Here is a 23,825-nt window from a genome sequence, read left to right as displayed (position 1 = left end):
TCCGCGGCCAAAATCGGTGTTTGGTTGCTATTAAGATCACTGTGTGTGTGATGTTATCAGTATTGATGGTTTAACAAAAGATCCATTGATGGATTCAATTGGCATTTAATCACTTCAAATTTGACAAGACTGTAAAACACAAATTATGAATCAAAAGTTCCCATATGTCTACATTCCTTGATTATAAAATAATGTATTTAGATATAGCCAGACTAAGGTTTAATTAATATTAAAAATATACAACTATGTGAGATGTTTTGTCACCATACAACATTACACCAGACCACTTCAGAAGTCAAGGAAGTGACCTCGTTTCTTCTTCCTGTGGTAGTCCCTCCTTTTCCTGTTCAGCCAAGCGAGACTGTTCCTTTTCGCTCTGTCCTGGGTCAGCGTGGGGAAGGCTTGGCTGGGAAACACCTCCCTCAGCTTGGACAGGAAGAACACCTCCAGGTTACGACCTGCGTTGGCGACCTCAGAATCCGGCTACAGGTCAAGAGGTCAGATGTCATGAAGGGAGCTGCAGAGTTCAACTTTCAACACAATGAAGGACAATTTATGTACAAAACGAAAAAAATAAAAAGCTGTGTTCCTGGCTCCTATATGTCTATGGGAAAATCCCTATGGCTTATTGGCAAGAAAAAAAGATAGGTATAGTTTTAGTTTCTGGAAATTGAATATTATCTTAACATTAACAAAATATTTTTTTTGACCTACATAATTGAAAGTTGCACAGTTCCTGAACATGAGTAGGACGTCGTCCACAAACTGCTGGGCTGTGAAGTAGTGAAGAGTGTTCCTCTGGTCCAGCTTCCTCCTGATCACTGATAGGTCCATCGGCCTCTTAATGATCTGGTAGTAATGACGAGCCTGGAGCCAATTCACAGAGTCAATTTAATTTTATCACATCATAACGATAAGATGGTGCGCGCCGAAGAGGATGGCTGATGTTTTACATGCTCCTGATCAGTTGTGCTCTTTTGTTATTGTTTTGCATTGTTTGTAACTTATTTATTTACTTATTTTGTACATAACGTTTCTGCTACCATCTCTTATGACCGAAAATAACTTCTGGACATCAGAACAGTGATTACTCACAATGACCTAAAATAAGCTTTTTCCTTTAATGAGTCTGACGAGAAGGATATACTGCTCTCCCGGGAACAGGCCCAAATCCCCGTAATTTGCGTGAAGAGACGACGGAGAAAGAGGACAGAGGATGGGCTGTCCTCTGAGAATCCGTAGGCGAGCGAGTAAACTCCCACGGCCTTCCGTTCTACTTGCTAACATGTAATCATTGGAAAATAAAATGTAGGACCCACCATTAGGATTGTCCTACCAACGGGACCTTAAGAACTGTAATATCTTATGTTTCACAGAGTCGTGGCTGAACGACGACACGGACAATACAGAGCTGGCGCCAGAACAGAGATGCTACGTCTGGTAAGACGAGGGGTGGGCTTGTGTGTCTTTTTGTCAATAACAGCTGGTGCGCAATGTCTAATATTAAAGAAGTCTCTTTTCTTTCAAAAACAAGGACATTTCTAAGTAACTACCCTCTGTAGTGCCTTGCGGTCGGAGGCCGAGCAGTTGCCATAACAGGCATCTCTTGATGGTGCAGTTGTAGAACCTTTTGAGAATCTGAGGGCCCATGCCAAATCTTTTCAATCTCCTCAGGGGGAATAGGTTTTGTCGTGCCCTCTTCACCACTGTCTTAGTGTGCTTGGACCATGTTAGTTTGTTGGAGATGTGGACACCAAGGAACATGAAGCTCTCAACCTGCTCCACCACAGCCCCGCCGATGAGAATGGGGCGTGCTCGGTCCTCCTTTTACTGTAGTCCACAATCATCTCCTTTGTCTTGATCACGTTGAGGGAGAGGTTTTGTCTTGGCACCACACGGCCAGGTCTCTGACCTCCTTCCTATAGGCTGTCTCGTCATTGTCGGTTGTTTCATCTGCAAACTTAATGATGGCGTTGGAGTTGTGCCTGGCCATGCAGTTATAAGTGAACAGTAAGTACAGGAGAAGACCAGGTACACACACCTGAGGGGCCCCAGTGTTGAGGATCAGCATGGCGGATGTGTTGTTACCTACCCTTACCACCTTGGGGCGGACCGTCATGAAGTCCAGGATCCAGTTGCAGAGGGAGGTGTTTAGACCCAGGGTCCTTAGCTTATTGATGAGCTTTAAGGGAACTATGGTGTTGAACGCTGAGCTGTAGTCAATGAATAGCATTCTCACATAGGTGTTCCTTTTGTCCAGGTGGGAAAGGGCAGTGTGGAGCGCAATAGAGATTGCATTATCTGTGGATCTGTTAGGGCGGTATACAAAACAGAGTGATTCTAGGGTTTCTGGGATAATGGTGTTGATGTGAGTCATGACCAGTTTTTCAAAGCACTTCTTGGCTACAGACGTGAGTGCTATGTCGTCGGTAGTCATTTAGGCAGGTTACCTTAGTGTTCTTAGGTACAGGGACTATGGTGGCCTGCTTGAAACATGTTGGTATTACAGACTCCGTCAGGGACAGTCTGAAAATGTCAGTGAAGACACTTGCCAGTTGGTAAGCACATGCTCACAGTACACGTCCTGGTAATCTGTCTGGACCTGTGGTCCTGTGAATGTTGACCTGTTTAAAGGTCTTACTCACTTCCGCTGTGGAGAGTGTGATCACACAGTCGTGCATGTTCTCATGCATGTTTCAGTGTTATTTGCCTCGAAGGGAGCATAGAAGTGGTTTAGCTCGTCTGGTAGGCTCGTGTCACTGAGCAGCTCTCGGCTGTTCTTCCCTTCATAGTCTGTAATGGTTGGCAAGCCCAGCCACATCCGACGAGCGTTGGAGCCGGTGTAGTACGATTCGATCTTAGTCCTGTATTGATGCTTTGCCTGTTTGATGGTTCGTCGGAGGACATAGCAGGATTTCTTATAAGCTTGCGGGTTAGAGTCCCGCTCCTTGAAAGCAGCAGCTTTAGCTTTTAGCTCAGTGCGGATATTGCCTGTAACCCATGGCTTCTGGTTGGGGTATGTAATTACACTCCATGTATAAACCCAACCATTTAATGGGTATTTACCAATGTTTCGGCATCACTGTGCCTTCCTCAGGGTGAGCAAGAGTAGGGACGACATCATCAATGCACTTATTGATGAAGCCAATGACTGATGTGGTGTACTCAATGCCATCGGAAGAATCCCGGAACATATTCCAGTCTGTGCTAGCAAAACAGTCCTCTGCTTCATCTGACCACTTTTTTAATTGACTGAGTCACTGGTGCTTCCTGGTTTAATTTGAGCTTGTAAGCAGGAATCAGGAGGATAGAATTATGGTCCGAATTGCCAAATGGAGGGCGAGGGAGAGCTTTGTACGTGTCTCTGTGTGTGGAGTAAAGGTGGTCTTGAGTTTTTTCATCTCTGGTTGCACATTTAACATGCTGATAGAAATTTGGTAAAACCAGATTTCAGTTTCCCTGCATTAAAGTCCCCGGGCCACTAGGAGTGCCGCCTCTGGATGAGCGTTTTCCTGTTTGCTTATGGCGGAATACAGCTCATTGAGTGCGGTCTTAGTTACAACATCGGTCTGTGGTGGTATTTATTTATTTCACCTTTATTTAACCAGGTAGGCCAGTTGAGAACAAGTTCTCATTTATAACCTGGTATGTCGACAACTATGAAAAATACAGGTGAAAACTCTAGATAGATAGCGTGGTCTACAGCTAGATACTCTACCTCAGGTGAGCAAAACCTTGACTTACTTAGATATCGTGCACCCGCTGTTTACATATATGCATAGTCCACCACCCCTGGTCTTACCAGACGCCGCGGTTCTATCCTGCCGATAGAGCATATAACCAGCCAGCTGTATGTTGATAATGTCGTCATTCAGCCACGACTCTGTGAAGCATAAGGTATTAACGTTTTTGATGTCCTGTTGGTAGTTTAATCTTCCTCGTAGGTTGTCGATTTTATTTTCCAATGATTGGAAGTTAGCTAGAAGAACAGAAGGCGGGGGGGGGGTTTATTCGATCACCTTCGAATCCTCAGAAGGCAGCCCGACCTCTGTCCCTTTTCTCCGTCGTCTCTTCACGCAAATGACGGGGATTTGGGCCTGTTCCTGGGAAAGCAGATTGTCGTTCACGTTGGGCTCGTTAAAGGAAAAAAACAAGCTTTTGCCAGTCCGCGATGAGTAATCAATGTTCTAATGTCCATTAGTTATTTTTGGTCATAAGAGACTGTAGCAGCAACATTATGTACAAAATAAGTAGAAAAAATAAGTTTAACAACGTAAAAAAAAATTACATTAAAACACAATCCGTTAGGAGCATGTAAAACATCAGCCGACTTCTCCGGGTGCTGTCTTCTTTTTCTCTCCACTACATTCCTAAGGAAAATAATGTACTTTTTACTCCTTACATTTCCCCTGACACCCAAAAGTATTCGTTACATTTTGAATGCTTAGCAGGACAGGAGAATGGTCTAATTCACACACTTATGAAGAGAATATCCCTGGTCATCCCTGCTGCCTCTGGCAGACTCACTAAACACAAATAACTTTGTTTGTAAATTATGTCAGACTGTTGAAGAGTGCCCCTGGCTATCCATAAATTAAATTTTTTAAAAACAAGAAAACCATAATGTCTGGGTTGCTTAATATAAGGAATTTGATATGATTTATACTTTGACTTTTGACTCTTAAGTATATTTTAGCAATTACATTTACTTTTGATACTTAAGTATATTTCAAACCAAATACTTTTATACTTTTACTCAAGTAGTATTTTACTGGGTGACTTTTACTTGAGTCATTTTCTATTAAAGGCATCTTTACTTTTACTAAAGTTTGACAATTGGATACTTTTTCCACCACTGAATAGAGGAAGATATGTCAATAGACTTGGAGGAAGATGATTGGTGCCTTATTACCAGTGGGCTGACAGGCTCCTGGAATGGAGCACTGAGGACGTGGCTGGACAACAGAAGAGTCAGCTTCTCACACCTCTGCAAAGAAAGAGATACACGTAACTAAAATCATACTGAACCCCACTATACCCTTCATTAAACCATGGTAGTTCCCAATCCTAAACAGACACTGTAGCTGGCTCTTATCTACTCTCCTTTAGCATATGTTGGCGATGTGCTGTAAATCTGTCTATGCGAATACTTGTATGCTTGACTGCTGTATGACATGGAAAGAATGTCCTAACGGATACAGTGAAGATCATCATCATAACCCACTCTTTGGTCCAGGCTGGACAGTGTGTATGGTGTGCCTGCCCCCTGGTGGTCTGTCGAGGGATGTATGGTCTCACAGTCATAGCCCACCCCAGGTTCTTGGTCACTCCGGCACAATGTGCACACCCAGTCGCCCCTGTGGGACAGAGAGAGGGGTCAGATTCATATTTGTTCCATTTCCTCATCTAATCCAGAGGCTTTCAGTATTACATAAACTGTCAGTATGGTTATTGGTTACAGAACACATATTGTTGCCCTGTGAACATTGCCAACAATGCCAACTCAAGACCGGTATAGTTTTGCACGACAGCAGGGCCGGGGTTAGGTGCGGGCCTTAGGGGGCCTGGCCCGCCCTACCATACCTCCTGTGCCAGTCCCCAAAAAATATTGATCATGTATTTGACAGAGATGCACGCAGACAGAAAGATGCATCAATCGAGAGTTTCACTAGAGCGGAAGAGGTGAAGCGAGAGGGCTCACTCTTGCCAAAATCTGCCCAGAATAAGCCCAATGAGTTTCTTTGGGAATTATATGCAGACCCAGGGGCGCAACTTTGGTTTTAGAAGTGGGGGGGACCAATTATTATTATTTTATTTTTTCTATTTTTCAGTTGGATAAACACTCTAAACAGCCTTCCCGACCGCTCGGAGGCGTCCGCATGGTCCTAAAGCTCAGATCTCCAGAATGCACTCAGCTCTCCAGAATGCACTCAGCTCTCCAGAATGCACTCAGCTCTCCAGAATGCGCTCAGCTGTCTCCCACCAATTCTTTCCTGACCATTGTGTGAATAGTTTGCCCTTTGATGGTTTCTTTTTCATAAATTCCCCATTACATGTCACCAGTAGGTCTAGTAAATGTACCCTTAATCCCTCTTCATTTGGTTACACACATTTCTGTTAATGCATGTATTAATTAGTCATTTACCATTCTCAGAGTGTAAATGTTATTTGCAGAGTTCACAACGATTATGAGTTTTGTCAATATTTTCTTTGGAGTTTTCCATGAGCAATGAGTCTGGTTTCTCTGTCCTGATAACATTGAGGGAACGAGCACGACTGAGCACGACTGAGCACGCATAGAGGTAACTGCCTTGTTTAGGGACAGAACGACAGATTTTTAGCTTGTTGGCTCGGGGATTCGATCTTGCAACCTTTCGGTTATTAGTCCAATGCTCTAACCACTCGGCTACCTGTCGCCCCAAATAGGAGAAAGGCCCGTGCTTGTTGCGCACCACAACATCACCCACCTTGAAGTCTAAACAGGAGGCAGTCAACATTTAAAAACTATTCAACCATAAACGTAATTGTTTAAAACCTGGACTTGTCATTTTATATTTTACCGTGTTCCGACCATAAGAATGTTAAAGAGATTATTTTATAATCACTTCCTCATATGCCATTGAAACCTGTACTTGTCTCATGTTCTCAAATTTCTTTCATATTAACAACCCATGGGGTGCAGTTGATGTATTTTGGAACGTTCCCACGTATAGCCTACTGCTGTGTGTGCATTGCTGCGCTTCTAATGTGAAGAAATAGCCTAATATTTTATTAACATTTTAAGCTAAACATTCTGATCTGTTGCATCAGCCTCATTGCTTTAAAAAAAGGGTTTGGATGTCTGGTCTTAACTTACCACCTCCACCATTAATAAGCTGAGATTCTCAGTCATTTTTTCTTCGGACTCACACAAGTCAACAAATTCTTAAAATGTTTTTTTTTTTTTACATCCATTACAAACGATAGTTCCTCCGTATTTGAAAAATCTTTCTAACACTCCCGGCCTCGATAATCACCAAGCGTTGGTGTGAAAGAACAAACCACCCCTTCAAATTAGAGGATTCGGCTATTTCAGCAAAACCTGTTGCTAACAGGTGTATAAAATCGAGCACACAGCCATGCAATCTCCATAGACAACTATTGGCAGTAGAATGGCCGATACTGAAGAGCTCAGTGACTGTCAACGTGGCACTGTCATAGGATGCCACCTTTACAACAAGTCAGTTCATCAAATTTCTGCCCTGCTAGAGCTGCCCCAGTCAACTGTTGTTATTGTGAAGTGGAAACGTCTAGGAGCAACAATGGCTCAGCCGCAAAGTGGTAGGCCACTCAAGCTCACAGAACGGGACCGGCGAGTGCAGAAGTGTGTAGCATGTAAAAAAAAAAATAATGCCTCTCCTCGGTTGCAACACTCACTACCGAGTTCCAAACTACCTCTGGAAGCAACATTAGCACAATAACTGTTCGTCGGGAGCTTCATGAAATGGGTTTCCATGGCCAAGCAGCCACACACAAGCCTAAGATCACCATGTGCAATGACAATCGTCTTCTGGAGGGGTGTAAAGCTCATACTTCGACATACTTTTGGTCAGGTAGTGTATGATGATCTGATTATCCCGATATGAACAAAATTATTACAATGTTGAACTTCCCTAGCAATAGCTCAAGTCTAGACAGATAGAAAGGGAGGCAGACAGGAAGAAAAGAGAGACGAACGTGATTGAAACGTTATAGGCCTACTGCTGCATTGGCCAATAGCCTATCTCTGAGTTCTATGCTCTAATTTCTTTAGCCGCCAATGGATCACAGAGTATCAATGTGTCCATATGGCAGAGGCTAGTGCTCTCGCCATAGTTACATTTGAACTTTTATATTTTTAGCATTTTACTTTAGATGTTTATAATTAACTATGTGACAATTATTTTGAGAAACGAAGACATTATTAAAATGAAACTGTTCCTCAAAAATGTGCATATAAAATAATAATAACTGGCACACAGATTGGTAGAAAAGGTCAATTGTAAGCTTGCCCAAACTTGAAACTTACCAACTACCTATAGTCTTTCCTATTTATTTATTTTTACCTTTATTTAACCAGGCAAGTCAGTTAAGAACAAATTCTTATTTTCAATGACGGCCTAGGAACAGTGGGTTAACTGCCTGTTCAGGGGCAGAACGACAGATTTATACCCTGTCAGCTTGGGGGTTTGAACTTGCAACCTTCCGGTTACTAGTCCAACGCTCTAACCACTAGGCTACCCTGCTGCCCCATCCATTCAAATATGCATGCACGCACGTGCACACATGGGGGGGTCCGGTGAAAAAACAAGCCCACCTATGGAAATCAAAGGCACATCCAAACTGATTTGTTTTGGCCCCGGGTCTACGTTACAGTATAATACACATTTTCCTGAAATTGTATCTCCACATGTAAAATGTGCAGGATACACAAATATTCAAAGGATGTGAAACTCTATTTGGAAAAATATTTAGAAGAAATCATTATAAAATGTTCATAAACACCGACAATGGCATCTTAATACATACAGTGGGGAGCTTCGGAGGGGTGGTATGTGGCAGGAGAGGTGGTAGACCTTAGGGCAGCCATCGCAGCACAGCAAGTCGCCCCCATTGAAGCACACCGCACAGAAATCCTCACTCTCCATCCCTGCTGCCCCTTTCTCGTTCTCAGGCTGCTCCTGGGACACTATAGACCCATCGATAGGTGCGCACTGCCCCACATGACCCCCCTCACTGTTCTCCCCATCTGCAGGCTCCCAATCAGATTCCAGTTTTGTTTCTGATTCCAACTTTGGATCTAACTCCATTGGCAGATTCAGTACTGACTTTGGCTTCAGGTCTGATTCTATTTCCAGTGAATCTGAGCCAGATTTCAGATCTGGAACCAATTCAGACTCCGATTCAGACTCCAAGTCGAGTACTAGATCTGATTCTGGTGCTTGTCCTATAGGGGGCGATGGGAGTGCAGGTCTCTCCTGAAGGTGTGGTGGTTCAGTCCAAAGGGGCCCCTGTATTTGTGTTGGCTCCATCCCGGAGGCCCCTGGTTCTGATCCAGATGACTCTTCTCTGTTTGCTGAACTCTGCTGGAAATCCAGACTGGACCCTGTCTTCAAACAGAAGACAGACAGGAATCTAAAGTCACATTTATAGAATTGGCCAATAAACACATTACTCTATGTAGAACAGGGACTGGTCAGCTTGGTTGATGGGCGTGGAGGCCCAGGCAATTACCGTAACTGTGTAACCTCTCTAACCCAGTGTGATTCGAGGTGGCCGAATCCTAATTTGAGAAACGTCCATTCATGCAACTCTCATTGACATTAAACCCTGATTTAGGAATGAAACGTCTGACTCGTCTAATAGAGTAGGACTTTTTAAAGCACTAACGTATTTGTAACACTGTATCGTAACATGACAAAATATGTGGGGAACCAGGTGAATCTGTAGAGGTAGATACAGGGCCATTCTTTGCATCTTTACCATAATGACTTTGACAGCATGGGCAGCACCATTGAGGGCAATTTTAAAGTAGACAATTACTTATTTTTCAACTTCTAGGAGTTTGTTGGCAGTCGGTAAACAAACTGAAACGGTGACTCCTGCCATCTGGAGTGTGCTGTCAGAACAGGCATAAAGCCAATGTTGGTGATTTACTTCCACATGCAGTGAATGGAATGTTTGCTCAGGGCTATAATTCATTGGCTGTTCCCTCCTGCTGACTTGTATGTAATTCTAGGATCACTTGTTTACCCGTAGGAAGTACCACCCAGTTGACTGTTTCAAAATGTTGAAAGTACTCAATGGCACTGCAGGTCTTGTTGCTACGTATGTTGCTAGCAAATTACCAGTCCCTTTCATCAGCACCCATGGTAACATTTCATGGTAAAGCATGCAGGCTTTGTGGCAAGTGCGCCCTCTATCCAACTCTATGGTCTGTACCTGTTGGACATGCTCCTCTGGGGTAATGACTGCAGGCAGAGGCGCCGCAGCGTGGTCAGTCAGCAACTCTGAGTGTGGTTGGCGTAACAGTGACACCAAAGACACCAGTGGCGGTACCATTGACAGGGCAACTGACTGTCCGGGGTCAAGTTTGATCCTCAGACGCTCCAGACGCACAGTGGCTACACAGGTACTGCCCAAAATCCTCTGGGACTCTGGATGGATCCTGAGGATATTGAAAACGGCCTTAGTCTACGAGGTCCTGTCTTAAACAAAATATGCTACAAAATAACACTGGACAATTTGCTCTGTAGTTATTTGAATATGTTGATATTACAAGACCAATGTAGTAATTTGATGTCAATGCCAATGTATTAAAAAAGTAAGTTGAAATGTCTGTTAATTTCGCTTTACGTTTCTGTTTGTCTCAAACAGGTCTCGTTGCTATGTATGTTGCTAGCAAATTACCAGTCCCTTATGTAATATTTAATCTGCATTCACTTCACTGTCTTGAATATCCTGTTTTGGTTTGTACGGTGTCCATATTAGGACAATCACATTGATGGAAGTTGTTGGTTCTGTCCTGAAATGGACACCGTAGGTCTGAGCAAACACACAAGAAGGAGCATTACTATCCAAGGGATGTCATTATTTTCTGAAACTGACTTGGCATACCTGATTCTCTCCAGTGAAGCTGCTATGGTTCTGTTATTCCCATCAGCCTCTCTGTTCTTCCCACTATGGACCCATACTGAGGAGATAAGTAGTACATTTATGAGAGCAGCAACTTTGGCATTCCACTGTATTTAATTCCTTTATGATATCTTAGGGTACAACCATGAGAACTCTGTATGTCGGGCTCTGTCTGACAGACTGTCAAAGGAGCGATGGTTGTGTCAGGGTGATTTCGACGCTGCTGAGGGGATGAGGGGGACATCTTGGCTTTGCAGATAAATGTCCAACCCGGCCCCATTTCTATCCCACAGGGCTGAATAGTGCCAGGCTACAGGGAGGCAGACAAAGATGGACCAGTATAATCCGAGTAAGATAAACACTTCAACTTCCTGTCAACCTAATTGGTGTAACACTTTCATTCAAAGTCCATGCAAAAAAATCACATAAAAAGGCCATCTCTCACTTTCTCTCCAATTCTCTATTTATTTCGATCCCCCTCTGCCCCTTTCTACATCTTCATTGCTCTACTTTCTGATCTCTACCACTTTCTCACTCTCTCTTTTACCCCTCCCCCCTTTCCCGTATTACCTGCTGTGTTGTCTGCCTCGGTGCACCTGCTGTGGTTACCAGGTTTGGGCCAGTAGTCTCAGTCTTCCCAGTGGGCTGTCTCTCCGTTGCTGTGGATGTCACCCGTTTGGCCATGGAGCGCTGGAATCCCCGCGGCAACAAAGTCGCCCGCCTTTGGGGCATGTTGCCATGGCGCCTGCGGGCCGCCGCTGCCATCGCCAGCGAACTGGATCCCTGGGTGGTAGACAGTGAGTTGGTCATGTGTCTACATCTCTACAGCTATAGGCCAGTTAACAATAGTCTTATATCCCTACAGCCATAGGACAGTTTACAGTAGCAAAACAAATGTCCCAATGGTATGCCATAACGAAAGATGCCCTGAATCTACATAAGCACCGAAAGATGCCCCGGACTATGCACTGAATTTACATAAACACCATAACGAAAGATGCCCTGAACTATGCACTACATCTACATTAACAAAACCACCAGGTGCTGATTGTAGTCGAAAGACAAACGACAATTTATGACATCCAGCGAACATTACCACGTCACGACAGAACGCACAGACGTCTACAGTAAAACATATATATTTTTTTTTTATAGCGATTCACTATAGTGACAGCAGAATAACACTTACCTCTACAATGTCCCAATAGTGCAACAATAAACTTTTCTAAGCAACGAGTGTGTGACTACAGAAGAACTGTGTTTCTGACCTAATGAGAAGAGTGGTAGTGCTTTTCCTTTTCTCCGGGACAGCGGAAGATGGGATGATATAGATTGATGTTGATGGATGAAGAGAGAAAAGAAGCAAAGAGATGACAGGGGAGTATCACGGTGGTCCTCCCTGATTGGAGGAACGGTTGACGCAAAAATTGTCCCTACACGCGTCCTCTCCCCCCTGGCATCTCATTAGTACCTGGATTGTATTCATTAGGGCACACCTTAGAAAAACATTTCGCAACAGAAAACAAAAACAAGTGTTCCTAATTGGTTCAGGCAGCAGCTCACTATTTTTCTTGCATTTTGTCCCTAATGAACACAACCCTGGTTTTGTACATGTGAGTTTGCAGTGCACCGCAGTGTTCCATATTAATCCACCTACATGTCAGATAGTGGTAGGGGTGTAGATGGAAAAGCATCTCACAAGCTTGGTTGTAGTGTGTTAAAATATGAAAAGCTGGACAATCAAATCTTCAAGCTGCTGTCACCATTATTGATGATGAAGCACACACATGCAATCTATACTAACGCTCTTTAAAGCTTGCGGGTGGGTACCAACATGTTAACTTGGACACAAACAGCAGTATCTGGTCTTAGACTTGGTCTTGCTGTCTCTGTGCTGGAAGTTTAATCAACTGGAACTCCTGATGTTCCTCTGTGTGGCCTGTGCTTGACGTTGTCTGACTCGAAGGGCCTTGTGCACCGTCATGTGCTTCAGCTGGCCAAATCGACCCGACCCCAACCCAGCTCTGTCTGCTGCCTTGAGTACCATCCCATGTCCATCTGCCCCTGGCTGCCTTGTAGCCTCTGGACCAGGGGCTGGTGAGGAGACCACAGCAAATGTTCTGGTGTGATCTGTAGAAGGCCTGGAGAGGAGCCACTACAGGACCATCTTAGGGTGAAGTCTGGTCCACAGGGTACGGGGATGATTCTAGACCTGTTCCTGTGGGTTCTGCTGAGAGTTTGGATCTGGGTGTGACTGATCTGACTGATTCTGGATCTGTGATGTGTCTTCATATCAGGAAAAGCAACCCTGTTGAGGATAGAGCAGGGAACCATAGCTCTGATTCAAGAGGGCAGTGGAAGCCAAAGAGGAGATTGCCTGAGGCTTTGGGAGACACTGCTACAAAAGAGACACTGCTACACTCCTCAAAAACATGCCGGTTTTCTCCCTCAGTGACCAGATAACCTCAATGTAGACAAATCAAATGAGCTTTTAACCCAAAATGGCCTGTCGTGATTTAAATACATTACGTTTGGATATACACAGTCTACAAAATATTAAGAACATGGGGCATGGACTCTACAAGGTGTTGAAAGTGTTCCACAGGGATGCTGACCGATGTTGACTCCAATGCTTTACACAGTTGTGTCAAGTTGGCTGGATGTCCTTTGGGTGGTGGACCATTTGTGATCCACATGGGAAACTGTTGAGTGAAAAACCCAGCAGCGGTGCAGTTATTGACACAAACCGGTGAGCCTGGCACCTACTACCATACCCGGTTCAAAGGCACATACATCTTTTGTCTTGCCCATTCACCCTCTGAATGACACACACACATTCCATGTCTCAAGACTTAGAAATCCTTCATTAACCTGTCTCCTCCCCTTCATTACACTGATTGAAGTGGATTTAACAAGTGACATCAATAAGGGATCATGGATTCACCTGGTCAGTCTGTCATGGAAAGAGCAGATGTTCTATATATTTTGTATACTCAGTTAAATCAACTTTTTACAAGACAAATTAAATACCCAAACAGTATCTTATAATTCGTATTGACAAAGATTTTTTTTAAATTCATTATTTGATATGGGAAGATTTTCATACCTAGAGTGGCTATCTGCCTTGTTCAAGGGCTAGCGTCCCAGTATAACTGAATTTTGACTGAGGTGCTAATAGTAAGGACTAAGGATTACCGGAGGTCTTGTACCTGGTGACAAATCTGACAAGGTTTGAGTTATAGAATCCAGGAGGTCTTGTACATGGTGACAAATCTGACAAACAAGGGTTTGAGTTATGGAATCCAGGAGGTCTTGTACATGGTGACAAATCTGACAAACAAGGGTTTGAGTTATAGAATCCAGGAGGTCTTGTACCTGGTGACAAATCTGACAAACAAGGGTTTGAGTTATAGAATCCAGGAGGTCTTGTACATGGTGACAAATCTGACACGGTTTGAGTTATAGAATCCAGGAGGTCTTGTACATGGTGACAAATCTGACAAACAAGGGTTTGAGTTATAGAATCTCTATACAGATGTATTTTTAATATTCTGTCCAGACTTTGTGGGTAATAGAAGCACAATAAAAAAAAGCACACCTTGTCACCCTATCATTCTTCAGCTAATAAAAAAGCCTGGAGTTATTTGCATGACATTAACGGTAACATTTGAGCAAACATTCTTATCGTAATAACCAACAGACGTCCATTTGAAAAGAACAGTAACCTCGTACCCAGTCTCACAATGTGTTACTGTTCTTTTCAAATGGAAAGCTTTGCACCAGTGTGTAGTTCCATTTTGCTTCCGGCCACACAAAAGAACAGTACAAAATGTATTCTGATTACACACAGGCCTACTTAACAGCAGTGATGGTCCCACATTTATGTGTTGTATAAACAAAACATGTTTGTACAACACTGAAGGAATCACGTGACATCCCACTGGGCACAGACATAAGTTCAACGTCTATTTCACGATGGTTCAGTGCATTTTCTTTGAAACAACATGGAAACATTGATTTAACCCGTGGGATGGCCTTCTGTTTCTACAACAAATGGCTAAAAGGGGCCATTTCAAACATACTCCAAGAACATATATTTTTATTAATTTTTTATTTCACCTTTATTTAACCAGGTAGGCTAGTTGAGAACAAGTTCTCATTTACAACTGCGACCTGGCCAAGACAAAGCATTGCAGTCTGAACAGGCAACAACACAGAGTTACACATGGAGTAAACAATTAACAAGTCAATAACACAGTAGAAAAAAAAGAGTATATATACATTGTGTGCAAAAGGCATGAGGAGGTAGGCGAATAATTACAATTTTGCAGATTAAGTAAAACAAGAAAGGGTCCAAGAGCATTGTTCAAGTGAACAAATATGGTGAAGTGCTCACCAGCTCACTGCTGAACTGTGGTTGGCAGATGAAGGTGATGTTCTGTACATGATCCAGTTGGTGGAAAAGAGCTATCTCCTGTTGCAGTTGCTCATCGAGGTGTTGCCTGTGATTGCTGCAAAGAGTCGGATGATGGACAGAGTAATAACCCAAACAGGTATTGTATTCAGACAAAACAATAAAAACAAGCTACAAATCACTCGAGTCCTGCAGAGATCGAGCGAGTAGAGAGAATAGAGACCAGCAGAGGTCAAGTGAGTAGATTAAGTTCAACTGCCTCATATCGAAATGCTACGTTGTGGTTTGTGTCACCTATACACGAAACTCACTTGATTTATACTTTACATGTCCTATTCTTAAATTTTCCCCTTTAATATTTTTGTTTTGTCTGTAATGTTTAATTACCTTTAAAAAATATATGTACATCAGTAAATCTGAGGGCCTTACCGTGCAATACAGGAATTTATAACTGTTTAGGTTAGAAAGCATCAAAATTGTAATGAGGAAGGCAGAGGACCACAATAAAATGGTGAAGCAAGTCAGAGGAGCTGGATAAACTTGATCAATTAAAACAAGGAACTGGAGGTACTGTATCACATTCATGTGAAATGGTCTACTTTACAAAAACAGGTATTGTATTCAGACAACAAAAACAAGATACAAATCACTAGATTCAACAGCGCAAACAGCATTACTGTCATAAGAGTGTGTATAGGTGGCAAGTAAGTCAGGGGCAGGAGAAATATTCTTGGTAAAAATGGAGTAGTTTAATGACGTAAAAAAACATAACTCCAAAACCATGAAAAAAATACACAAAACAAGGTGGGTACGAGGACCCGCCGCGCACCAATACAAACAACACGAAAATAATAACAAACAATCTCTGACAAAGAGATGAGGGGAAACAGAGGGTTAAATACACAACAGGTAATGAATGGGATTGGAACCAGGTGTGTAGGAAGACAAGACAAAACCAATGGAAAATGAAAAATGGATCAATGATGGCTAGAAGACCGGTGACGTTGACCGCCGAGCACTGCCCGATCAAGGAGAGGCATCGATTTCGGTAGATGTCGTGACAATTACAAGAGACAACAACCCAGACCCCACTGACCTTTTAAATTCCAGGCTCAAACTTGGCGCTCTTCACCCCACCTGCCACCGCAGTTAATTAATCCTTACTCTCATTATCTTCTTTCGCTCTTCCAAAAGTTCTGTGCATTCCCCCATTCCATATTTACTTATAATGTGCTGCACTTTTCTCCTTTTTTCCTGTCTGCCATTTATACCCCTACCTCATGGCCAGCTAAACGTTTTATCACAACCACAACATTTATTTTAGTCTATTCAAACAGACCCCATTGCAAAGAAAACAAGTACTCATTAAGATCAACTGTGGCCAACACACTTAACAAGATAGAGGATAGAGAAAGTTTTGTTGATGCTGAGAACAGAATGTACATGTTTCTTAAAATAACATTCTTAGAACGTTCTCTGAGCGCTACTAAAATATTCTTGTGGTTTTTAAGGTACGTTTTCTTAATGTTCTCAGAACAAGTTGAGATTATGACTTGAAATAGAACCATGAGGAAACATTATGCTGAAGTACTGAAATTCCCAAAGAAGAACATTGTTTCTTAACATTCTCAGAAGAAGTTGAGAACATTACTTGATATAGAACCATGGGGAAACCTGTAGGGAACATTATGCTGAAGTACTGAAATTCTCACAAGAGGGGAATGTTGTTTCTTAATGTTCTCTGAACTATTTGAAAACATTTCCACTGTCAAACCAGTTGGAGAACGTTCCTAGAACATTACCAAAATTGAAATGAAACGTAACCATGTTTGAACTTTTAGGAAACGTTCTGTTAAAGTAATGAAATACCAAGAAAATAAAGTATTTTTGTGAAGTTCCATAAAGGTGCTGAGAATGTTCCAGAACCAACACGCAGGGCACAGACGTCAATTCCAAGTCGGCTCAACATAATTTAATTGAAATGATGTGGAAGCAATGTTGATTCAACCCGTGTGTGCCCAGTGTGAAGCAGCTATCTTGCAGAATTCCCCGAAATTTGTAGGAAGGTTGCATGCAAAATAACCATAGGACAACTACACTCTCGCCAAGCGCTAAGAAACATGGTTCTCAGAACGTTATGTGCTATCTGGGATGTAAATTGTCCAACAAAGATTAGTGATACTGGTATCTGAGAAATTTTTGTTATAGCCTAATAAATAAATACGCCTACTGCAGCTTCGTGTGGTCATGATTTGGTTGGGGATCAAACTGCGATATCATTCAGTCTAACTCAGGAATGAATAGCATTGTTTCAATTAATATTCATAAACTTCTCACTTTATCAGCTTGTATTCGCACAAATATTTTTTTCTGTAGTCCTGTTGGTGTCCGTCCCATAACCCTTACCTAACAATTAAAAAATAAACTTCAATGAGGTCGGGACGTCCCGAGAATTCCGTATAGCACGGACCGTCCGTCTGATGTCGCTGTAGGTTTCTTTGAAAGTTGTGTCGCGTTGCAAATCTCGTACAAAACCGTGAGATTTCCAATTCGCGTTCCTCTTTAATTTATCCTCAAAGATGGTAGGTACTTACATGTATACCCCTGCTGTAGAAATTGGCTTAAATCTATGTCCATCCTGAGTTTTGCGAGTAGAAAAAAACACACATTTGTAAAGTTGTCTTATATGTGACGGACAATGTCCCGCTCCCATGTCACTATTACTGATTATGTGGTGAAGAAACGTATAAATCGGCGAAAACTCACCGATGTTGGATACATGCCGTTCAAAACTAGCTACGTTTACTGGCGAGAGATTACGATGGCGTAAATTAGATACATTATGTCACGGAACTTTGTAAAATGTGTTATATACGTCTTGTAATACTTACAACCTTGGCCATTGGGACCAGCGATATGTTGTGCTAGCTTAGCTAGTCATTTAGCTGCTAACGTTACCTGGCAGGGGGAGAGCGCATTATTCCTAGGTGTATATTTTTCTATTTGATTATTGACCAGGTTGTGAAGTCTTCTGTTTGGTGGTTGACATGACATGCTTGGCTGAAAAGGTCGGCTACTGGTGGGCCAATCATGACTGTGTTGTTACCTAGTTTGCTAACCTCAAATGATGTATTGCAGCCCACTAAGAAGACCAAGACCAGAAAGCTCCGAGGGCACGTAAGCCACGGACATGGTCGTATCGGTGAGTTGAGCATAGTCAGTATTGGTGATACTTGTGTGTTTATAATGTAAGTTATTACAAGATGTGACAGGTGTCGTTTCTCTTCGTAGGCAAGCACAGGAAGCATCCTGGAGGTCGTGGTAATGCTGGTGGCATGCATCACCACAGAATTAACTTTGACAAATAGTGAGTAGAGAGAGCACTTTTACCTTGTCTGGTTCAGTGTGACACTATTCAGCATATCTTACAGTAAGCCTACACTGCATTGTTTGGTGGCTTCAGTAGTAAGAAAACATGATCAATGTTTTTTAAGAGTGAGCAATTGTCAGAGACTCAGAGTCTCATCTTGACAAACACTGTTGTTTTGGTGTGCTAGAGTTCTCTCAGAGTGAAGACTGTTCCTATTCACCGACTGGCCTTCTCATAGGCCAGTCACCCACATGGGCAGTTACAAGTGTCATACATTGTTGTCAACACATCTATATGTCCAACACATAGTAGTTTGCTCACATTACTGAAGGTTGTGGGATGAAATCATCCCTCATCACGTTCATTTTGTGCTTCTGGTAAAGTTACAATTAAATGCTATAAGGCAATAGTCAGGTACTCATAGCTGATGGATTTGCTGTCCTACCACTTCAGATCTCATCTGTTGATTACATTGTCATCATGGAAAACTGTTATAAAGTGGCAATATGTGACTTTTTGGGCAGTCTGACCCAAATTCGGATACAAATGTGGGTTATAGATCTATCATTTTGACTTTAAAGCAAGTCTAAAAAGTGGTCATTTTTATTTTCTCTGTGCACTATTTCTGCTTCCCTTAAAAGTTTTGTTTTTTGGTGTCTGTCTTTTGGTTTTGTACAAAAGCTTCCAATCAGATGAAAGAAACCATTTTTGGTTATGGAAAATGTATTTCACAGCAGTTTAGATGGTACACTGATTCTCTACACTAAACGGTCTTATTTTGTCACAATAACTGAAATTAGGCGCACTGTTTTTCATTAACCAGGAAATGGCGAAGTGATTTGTGTTTAGTGCAACTTTAAGAGTGGATTTGGTGTGAGTACAGCTATTAGCATACCGTAAATACCAAAGTGTGTGTGTGTATATGTGTATATATATATATTATAACAGACACACAAACAAAGGATAGCAATTCAAATGATACAGGAGCTTCTCATCTAAACCATATTGCAGTGTTGCACACTTAACTACTGCAATTTTTCTCAAATGTGTGGAAATTTTAAGCCTTTCATTTTCAATTTGGCTAACAGTGAAAATGCTGTTTACTGGTACTAAGGTAATTATTGCAGGGACATGTGGTGTGGGAGAGCTGTTGTCTTTATACTATAACACTCAAATGGGGGGTGTATGTGGTGTAGATGTCCCCCATACTACCACCAAAAGAGATCTCTTAGATTTGAATCTAGATCTGTCTCAAACTACACAAGTATCTCTCCTGGACCTAGTTTGCCGTCAATGTAGTGTTTATCACCAGTAACAATTGGTGTAACACAATATGCTTGATATATCACCTGTCTGGTCTCCTCTGTGCCTCCACAGCCACCCGGGCTACTTTGGTAAGGTGGGCATGAGACACTACCATCTCAAGAGGAACACGGTGCACTGCCCCACTGTCAACCTCGACAAGCTGTGGACGCTGGTGAGCGAGCAGACCAGGCTCAACTACGCCAAGAAGCCTGAGGGCCCCGCTCCCATCATTGATGCTGTGCGTGCTGTAAGTATCTTCCCAACAGGACAGTTTGTTCTGGTCCCAGATTGAAGTTGCTGATTCATACAGTTAATGGAAAACAGTTGTTGTAATGGCTTTTTCTACAGGCCTTTTCTTCAGTCCTGTTCTAACATATCTGATTTAAGGTAATCATGGGCCTGGTTAGTGGCTGACTGCTATGGTGGTGTTCAGTATGCCACACAGTGAGTGATGCAGCCAGAGACTCAAGAGTCTCATCTTGACAAACACCATTGTCTTGGTGTGCTAGAGTTCTCTCAGAGTGAAGACTGTTCCTATTCACCGACTGGTCCTCTCATAGGTCAATCGGCCACATGGACCGTTACAAGTATCATACATTGTTACAAACAACTCAATTGACCATATATGAAGTGACCTGAAAACTAAAATTAGTTTTTCTTGCTGGACATGTTCAAGTAGTCTTCAGGAGGGTTAGCCACCCCTGATAAGGATGTTGATTTTTCCACAATCAGGACATATTATTTTCCATTAGAGTCAGCACTCAGCAACAGTAGATGGCTTTATGAGCCCCAGCACAGGTTTTACTGACCTAACCTCAGTCATCGGCTGAAACTAGCCTAGACTGTTCTAGACCCAGGCTTGAGCCGGAGCTCTGGCCTTTACCCTCTATTGGACAGAATATTTATATTTAATTGTAGGCACGTTGGAAGCCAAACTGGTTGTTCAAAATTAACTGCTGTAAAAAGTCCATAATAAGAACCCTAAACAGATGACAGCCCCCTGCTGTTGTTGAGAAACATATTGGCTTCCTGACCGTTTGCTCAAGGGTGTCAATATTTTGTTTTTAAAATCTAGTTTGTTGTAGCCATGCTGGCTTTGATGGCGCGGAATCTTCGACTGACATTGGTGTGAAAGGAGCTGTGTTCAGTGTTTCCCCTATATTCATTTAGCAGTGGTGGCTCACCACTGCTGTATTGTTGCCACTGCTGCAAATGTGACGACAATCTTTAAAGCAAGTTTAGTGCTAAGTTTAGTGTAAAGCAATGATTATTTGGCTATTTGATTTTGAATTTTCGGGTTGCTGTAAGTATAATTTTTTTAATGAGACGTTGAATTTGGCTTTACTGCTATTAGCCCATTGAAATGCATTGAATAACGTATTCATGCAGAGCGAAACAGATAGTTAAAAATCATTATTGTAAAGAAGTTTGTTTTGAAGTGTCTGTCCTATATCTAAGAAATTAAAATGTTGTATTTTTACCCATATTTGACCCCGACACTACAGTGATGTTTCTGCCGCTGATCAAATTTCCGCTGATCAACTTCTACCGAAGTTGTGAAAATTCAGCAATTTCCGCTGTGTGTTTACTGTGAATACTGAGGCTGTACCTGTTAAGTTATTTTTAACAGTGGTCAAGTAGGGTATTGTGGCTATTTTGATCATAATGCAGACCTACCAGAGTGGCCTACCATAAACAAAATGGAAGTGGCTGTATCGCTCAGCCTACAGTAGCAGCCAATGTGTGGTATTCAATGTAGAGAAATTATATTGTGGTGTTTAATGCAAGAAACCACTTTACAAAATAAAATGCATCATTATTCCCATACCATTATTACAGAGAATCAGACCCAATTATGCTACCTGCCATCTATTAGCTACTTATCTTATTCAAGCCTGTCTCAAAATACAACTCTGCCCCTTTAAGAAGGGGAAAAAAGCTATTTTACCTGACTCACTTTTCAAAGAGTGTAGGAAGCAATCACTCCCCCAGTGCTGACTAAGAATTATCTATAACTGGGCTAATAACTCACTAACTAGCAAAGGATATGAACAAACGTGGACACGTTGCTACATGCAGCTCTTGCTTTGATCTCAACAAGCGCATCTACTCACAGCCGCTCATGCTGTAAACACAGTCCAGTTCAAAGTGAGTGGCACAGATCCATATATGGCAATGATCTAAATAGGCCTAATGCAGCTCTGATTGGTTATGGAGCACCAGTCTGTGTAGAGTACGGGCCTGAGTTATCAATGCAATAGGATCATACTCTGATGCATTCTGCCTACAACAAAAGCTACCCTTGCCACTACATAGTTAGTTTTGTTTCGGTATGTTGCATTGAATGGCTAATATTGTGTTAATTTGAATTAAAGGGAAACGTTGATTGTGTTAAATAATGGGGTAAACTCTAGAAAGTTGAGTGAAGTTCAATCTCGTGCTTCTCTGCACAGACTGACATTTCTTCTGCTGGCAGTCCTGGGGAAGCTGGGCAGACGCGCAGCTTCAAATCAAATTTTATTTGTCACATACACATGGTTAGCAGATGTTAATGCGAGTGTAGCGAAATGCTTGTGCTTCTAGTTCCGACAATGCAGTAATAACCAACGAGTAATCTAATCTAACAATTTCACAACAACTACCTTATACACACGTGTAAAGGGATAAAGAATATGTACATAAAAATAAATGAATGCGTGATGGTACAGAGCGGCATAGGCGAGATGCAGTAGATGGTATCGAGTACAGTATATACATATGAGATGTAGGGTATGTAAACATATAAAAGTGGCATTGTTTAAAGTGGCTAGTGATACATGTATTACATAAAGATTGCAAGATGTAGTAGATGGTATAGAGTACAGTATATACATATGAGTTGAATAATGTAGGGTATGTAAACATTATATTAAGTTGCATTGTTTGAAGTGGCTAGTGATACATTTTTATAAGTTGCATTGTTTAAAGTGGCTAGTGATACATTTTAGTTGCCGTACCAGGCGGTGATACAGCCCGACAGGATGCTCTCGATTGTGCATCTGTAAAAGTTTGAGTGTTTTTGGTGACAAGCCAAATTTTCTTCGGCCTTCTTCACCACTCTGTCTGTGTGGGTGGATCAATTCAGTTTGTCCGTGATGTGTAAGCCGAGGAACTTAAAACTTACTACCCTCTCGTGTCTGAGCCGTTGAATTGCGACTCTACTTTCTCTATATTGACACTTAGCTTGTTTGATTGCCTTGCGGAGGGAATAGCTACATAGCTACTGTTTGTATTCGATTATGTTTCCGGTCACCTTGCCCTGATTAAAAGCAGTGGTTCGTGCTTTCAGTTTCGCGCGAATGCTGCCATCATTCCACAGAGGGAACATTGCACTAAAGTACTTCCATAAATGTAACTAGTACCGGGGTAACTTCAAATGAGCCTTGTGGACGTTCTAGAGAAAAACAACCAATATGAATGCGTTTGTGAGAGTGTCACCTTTCGATGGTGGGGTCATGTTACTGTGTAGCCCAAACTGTTTGGATGCTACAGACCGAAGTTAGATCAGCAGTACCAACTTCAGATGAGTCCCGTGACTCTTGTGGGGGTCATAGAGCTAAACAGAGAACGCCATAGTTTTCGTGAGTCATCTTTCCAGAGGGGTCATATTAGTTTATAGGCCAAACTGGTGGTACTGGTAATTTGAGCCATGTATGTCTTCAAGATCTGCTGCCTGTCATTTTGGGGTCACTCGTTTTGCAGATTAAACTTGAGTGACTACATGGCAATGGCATGTAGGACAGACTTTGTGGGAAGGTAGGCCAAAAAAAAGTGTGTAGATGTGTTGGTTAATGTTGGTTCTGTCGCTCCCCACAGGGCTACTTCAAAGTGCTGGGCAAAGGCAAGCTGCCCAAGCAGCCCGTGATCGTCAAGGCAAAGTTCTTCAGCCGACGGGCGGAGGAGAAGATCAAGGCAGTGGGAGGAGCTTGTGTGCTGATGGCATAAACTCCTGTCAATGTTTTTCAAATAAACTGTATAAATGGATTGACTTGTCTTGTGGTCTGTCGAAGATGTAAATGTTGCCTGAAGTTTAGCTCACACATT

At 42.3% G+C, this 23,825-nt stretch overlaps 2 protein-coding genes and 2 non-coding genes across 5 annotated transcripts; 3 read left to right on the top strand and 1 right to left on the bottom strand.

Moving 5' to 3' along the window:
• Nucleotides 1-202: 202 nt before the first annotated feature.
• LOC112218329 (E3 ubiquitin-protein ligase TRIM33-like) lies at nucleotides 203-12,060 on the bottom strand. Of its 2 annotated transcripts, none has more exons than XM_024379032.2 (10): nucleotides 11,922-12,060; nucleotides 11,224-11,436; nucleotides 10,798-10,963; nucleotides 10,636-10,711; nucleotides 9,961-10,186; nucleotides 8,548-9,128; nucleotides 5,225-5,357; nucleotides 4,913-4,987; nucleotides 715-867; nucleotides 203-483 (listed from the first exon to the last, which is right to left on the bottom strand). In XM_024379032.2, exons 2-10 carry the CDS (start codon nucleotides 11,416-11,418, stop codon nucleotides 289-291), a joined length of 1,800 nt encoding a protein of 599 aa, XP_024234800.1. In that variant the 5' UTR covers nucleotides 11,419-11,436; nucleotides 11,922-12,060; the 3' UTR covers nucleotides 203-288. The 2 variants fall into 2 exon arrangements, with proteins under 2 accessions (XP_024234800.1, XP_024234799.1); XM_024379031.2 differs by having other exon boundaries at nucleotides 11,843-12,034.
• A 5,566-nt stretch (nucleotides 12,061-17,626) lies between these two features.
• Nucleotides 17,627-23,765, top strand: LOC112218331 (60S ribosomal protein L27a). Its single transcript, XM_024379037.1, has 5 exons — nucleotides 17,627-17,649; nucleotides 18,206-18,269; nucleotides 18,359-18,434; nucleotides 19,815-19,989; nucleotides 23,598-23,765. The coding sequence occupies exons 1-5, from the start codon at nucleotides 17,647-17,649 to the stop codon at nucleotides 23,724-23,726; spliced, it is 447 nt and encodes a 148-aa protein (XP_024234805.1). The 5' UTR covers nucleotides 17,627-17,646; the 3' UTR covers nucleotides 23,727-23,765.
• LOC112219287 lies at nucleotides 18,574-18,704 on the top strand. The gene has a single exon (XR_002948740.1). It is a non-coding gene; the product is annotated as a small nucleolar RNA SNORA3/SNORA45 family (small nucleolar RNA).
• Nucleotides 20,200-20,331, top strand: LOC112219286. The gene has a single exon (XR_002948739.1). It is a non-coding gene; the product is annotated as a small nucleolar RNA SNORA3/SNORA45 family (small nucleolar RNA).
• Nucleotides 23,766-23,825: the final 60 nt, after the last annotated feature.

This window comes from Oncorhynchus tshawytscha, linkage group LG01 (genome assembly GCF_018296145.1).
Source record: "Oncorhynchus tshawytscha isolate Ot180627B linkage group LG01, Otsh_v2.0, whole genome shotgun sequence".
NCBI classification, from domain to species: Eukaryota; Metazoa; Chordata; class Actinopteri; order Salmoniformes; family Salmonidae; genus Oncorhynchus; species Oncorhynchus tshawytscha.
The sequence above is the reverse complement of the archived record's forward strand: the minus strand, read 5'-3'. Positions and strand labels throughout refer to the sequence as shown.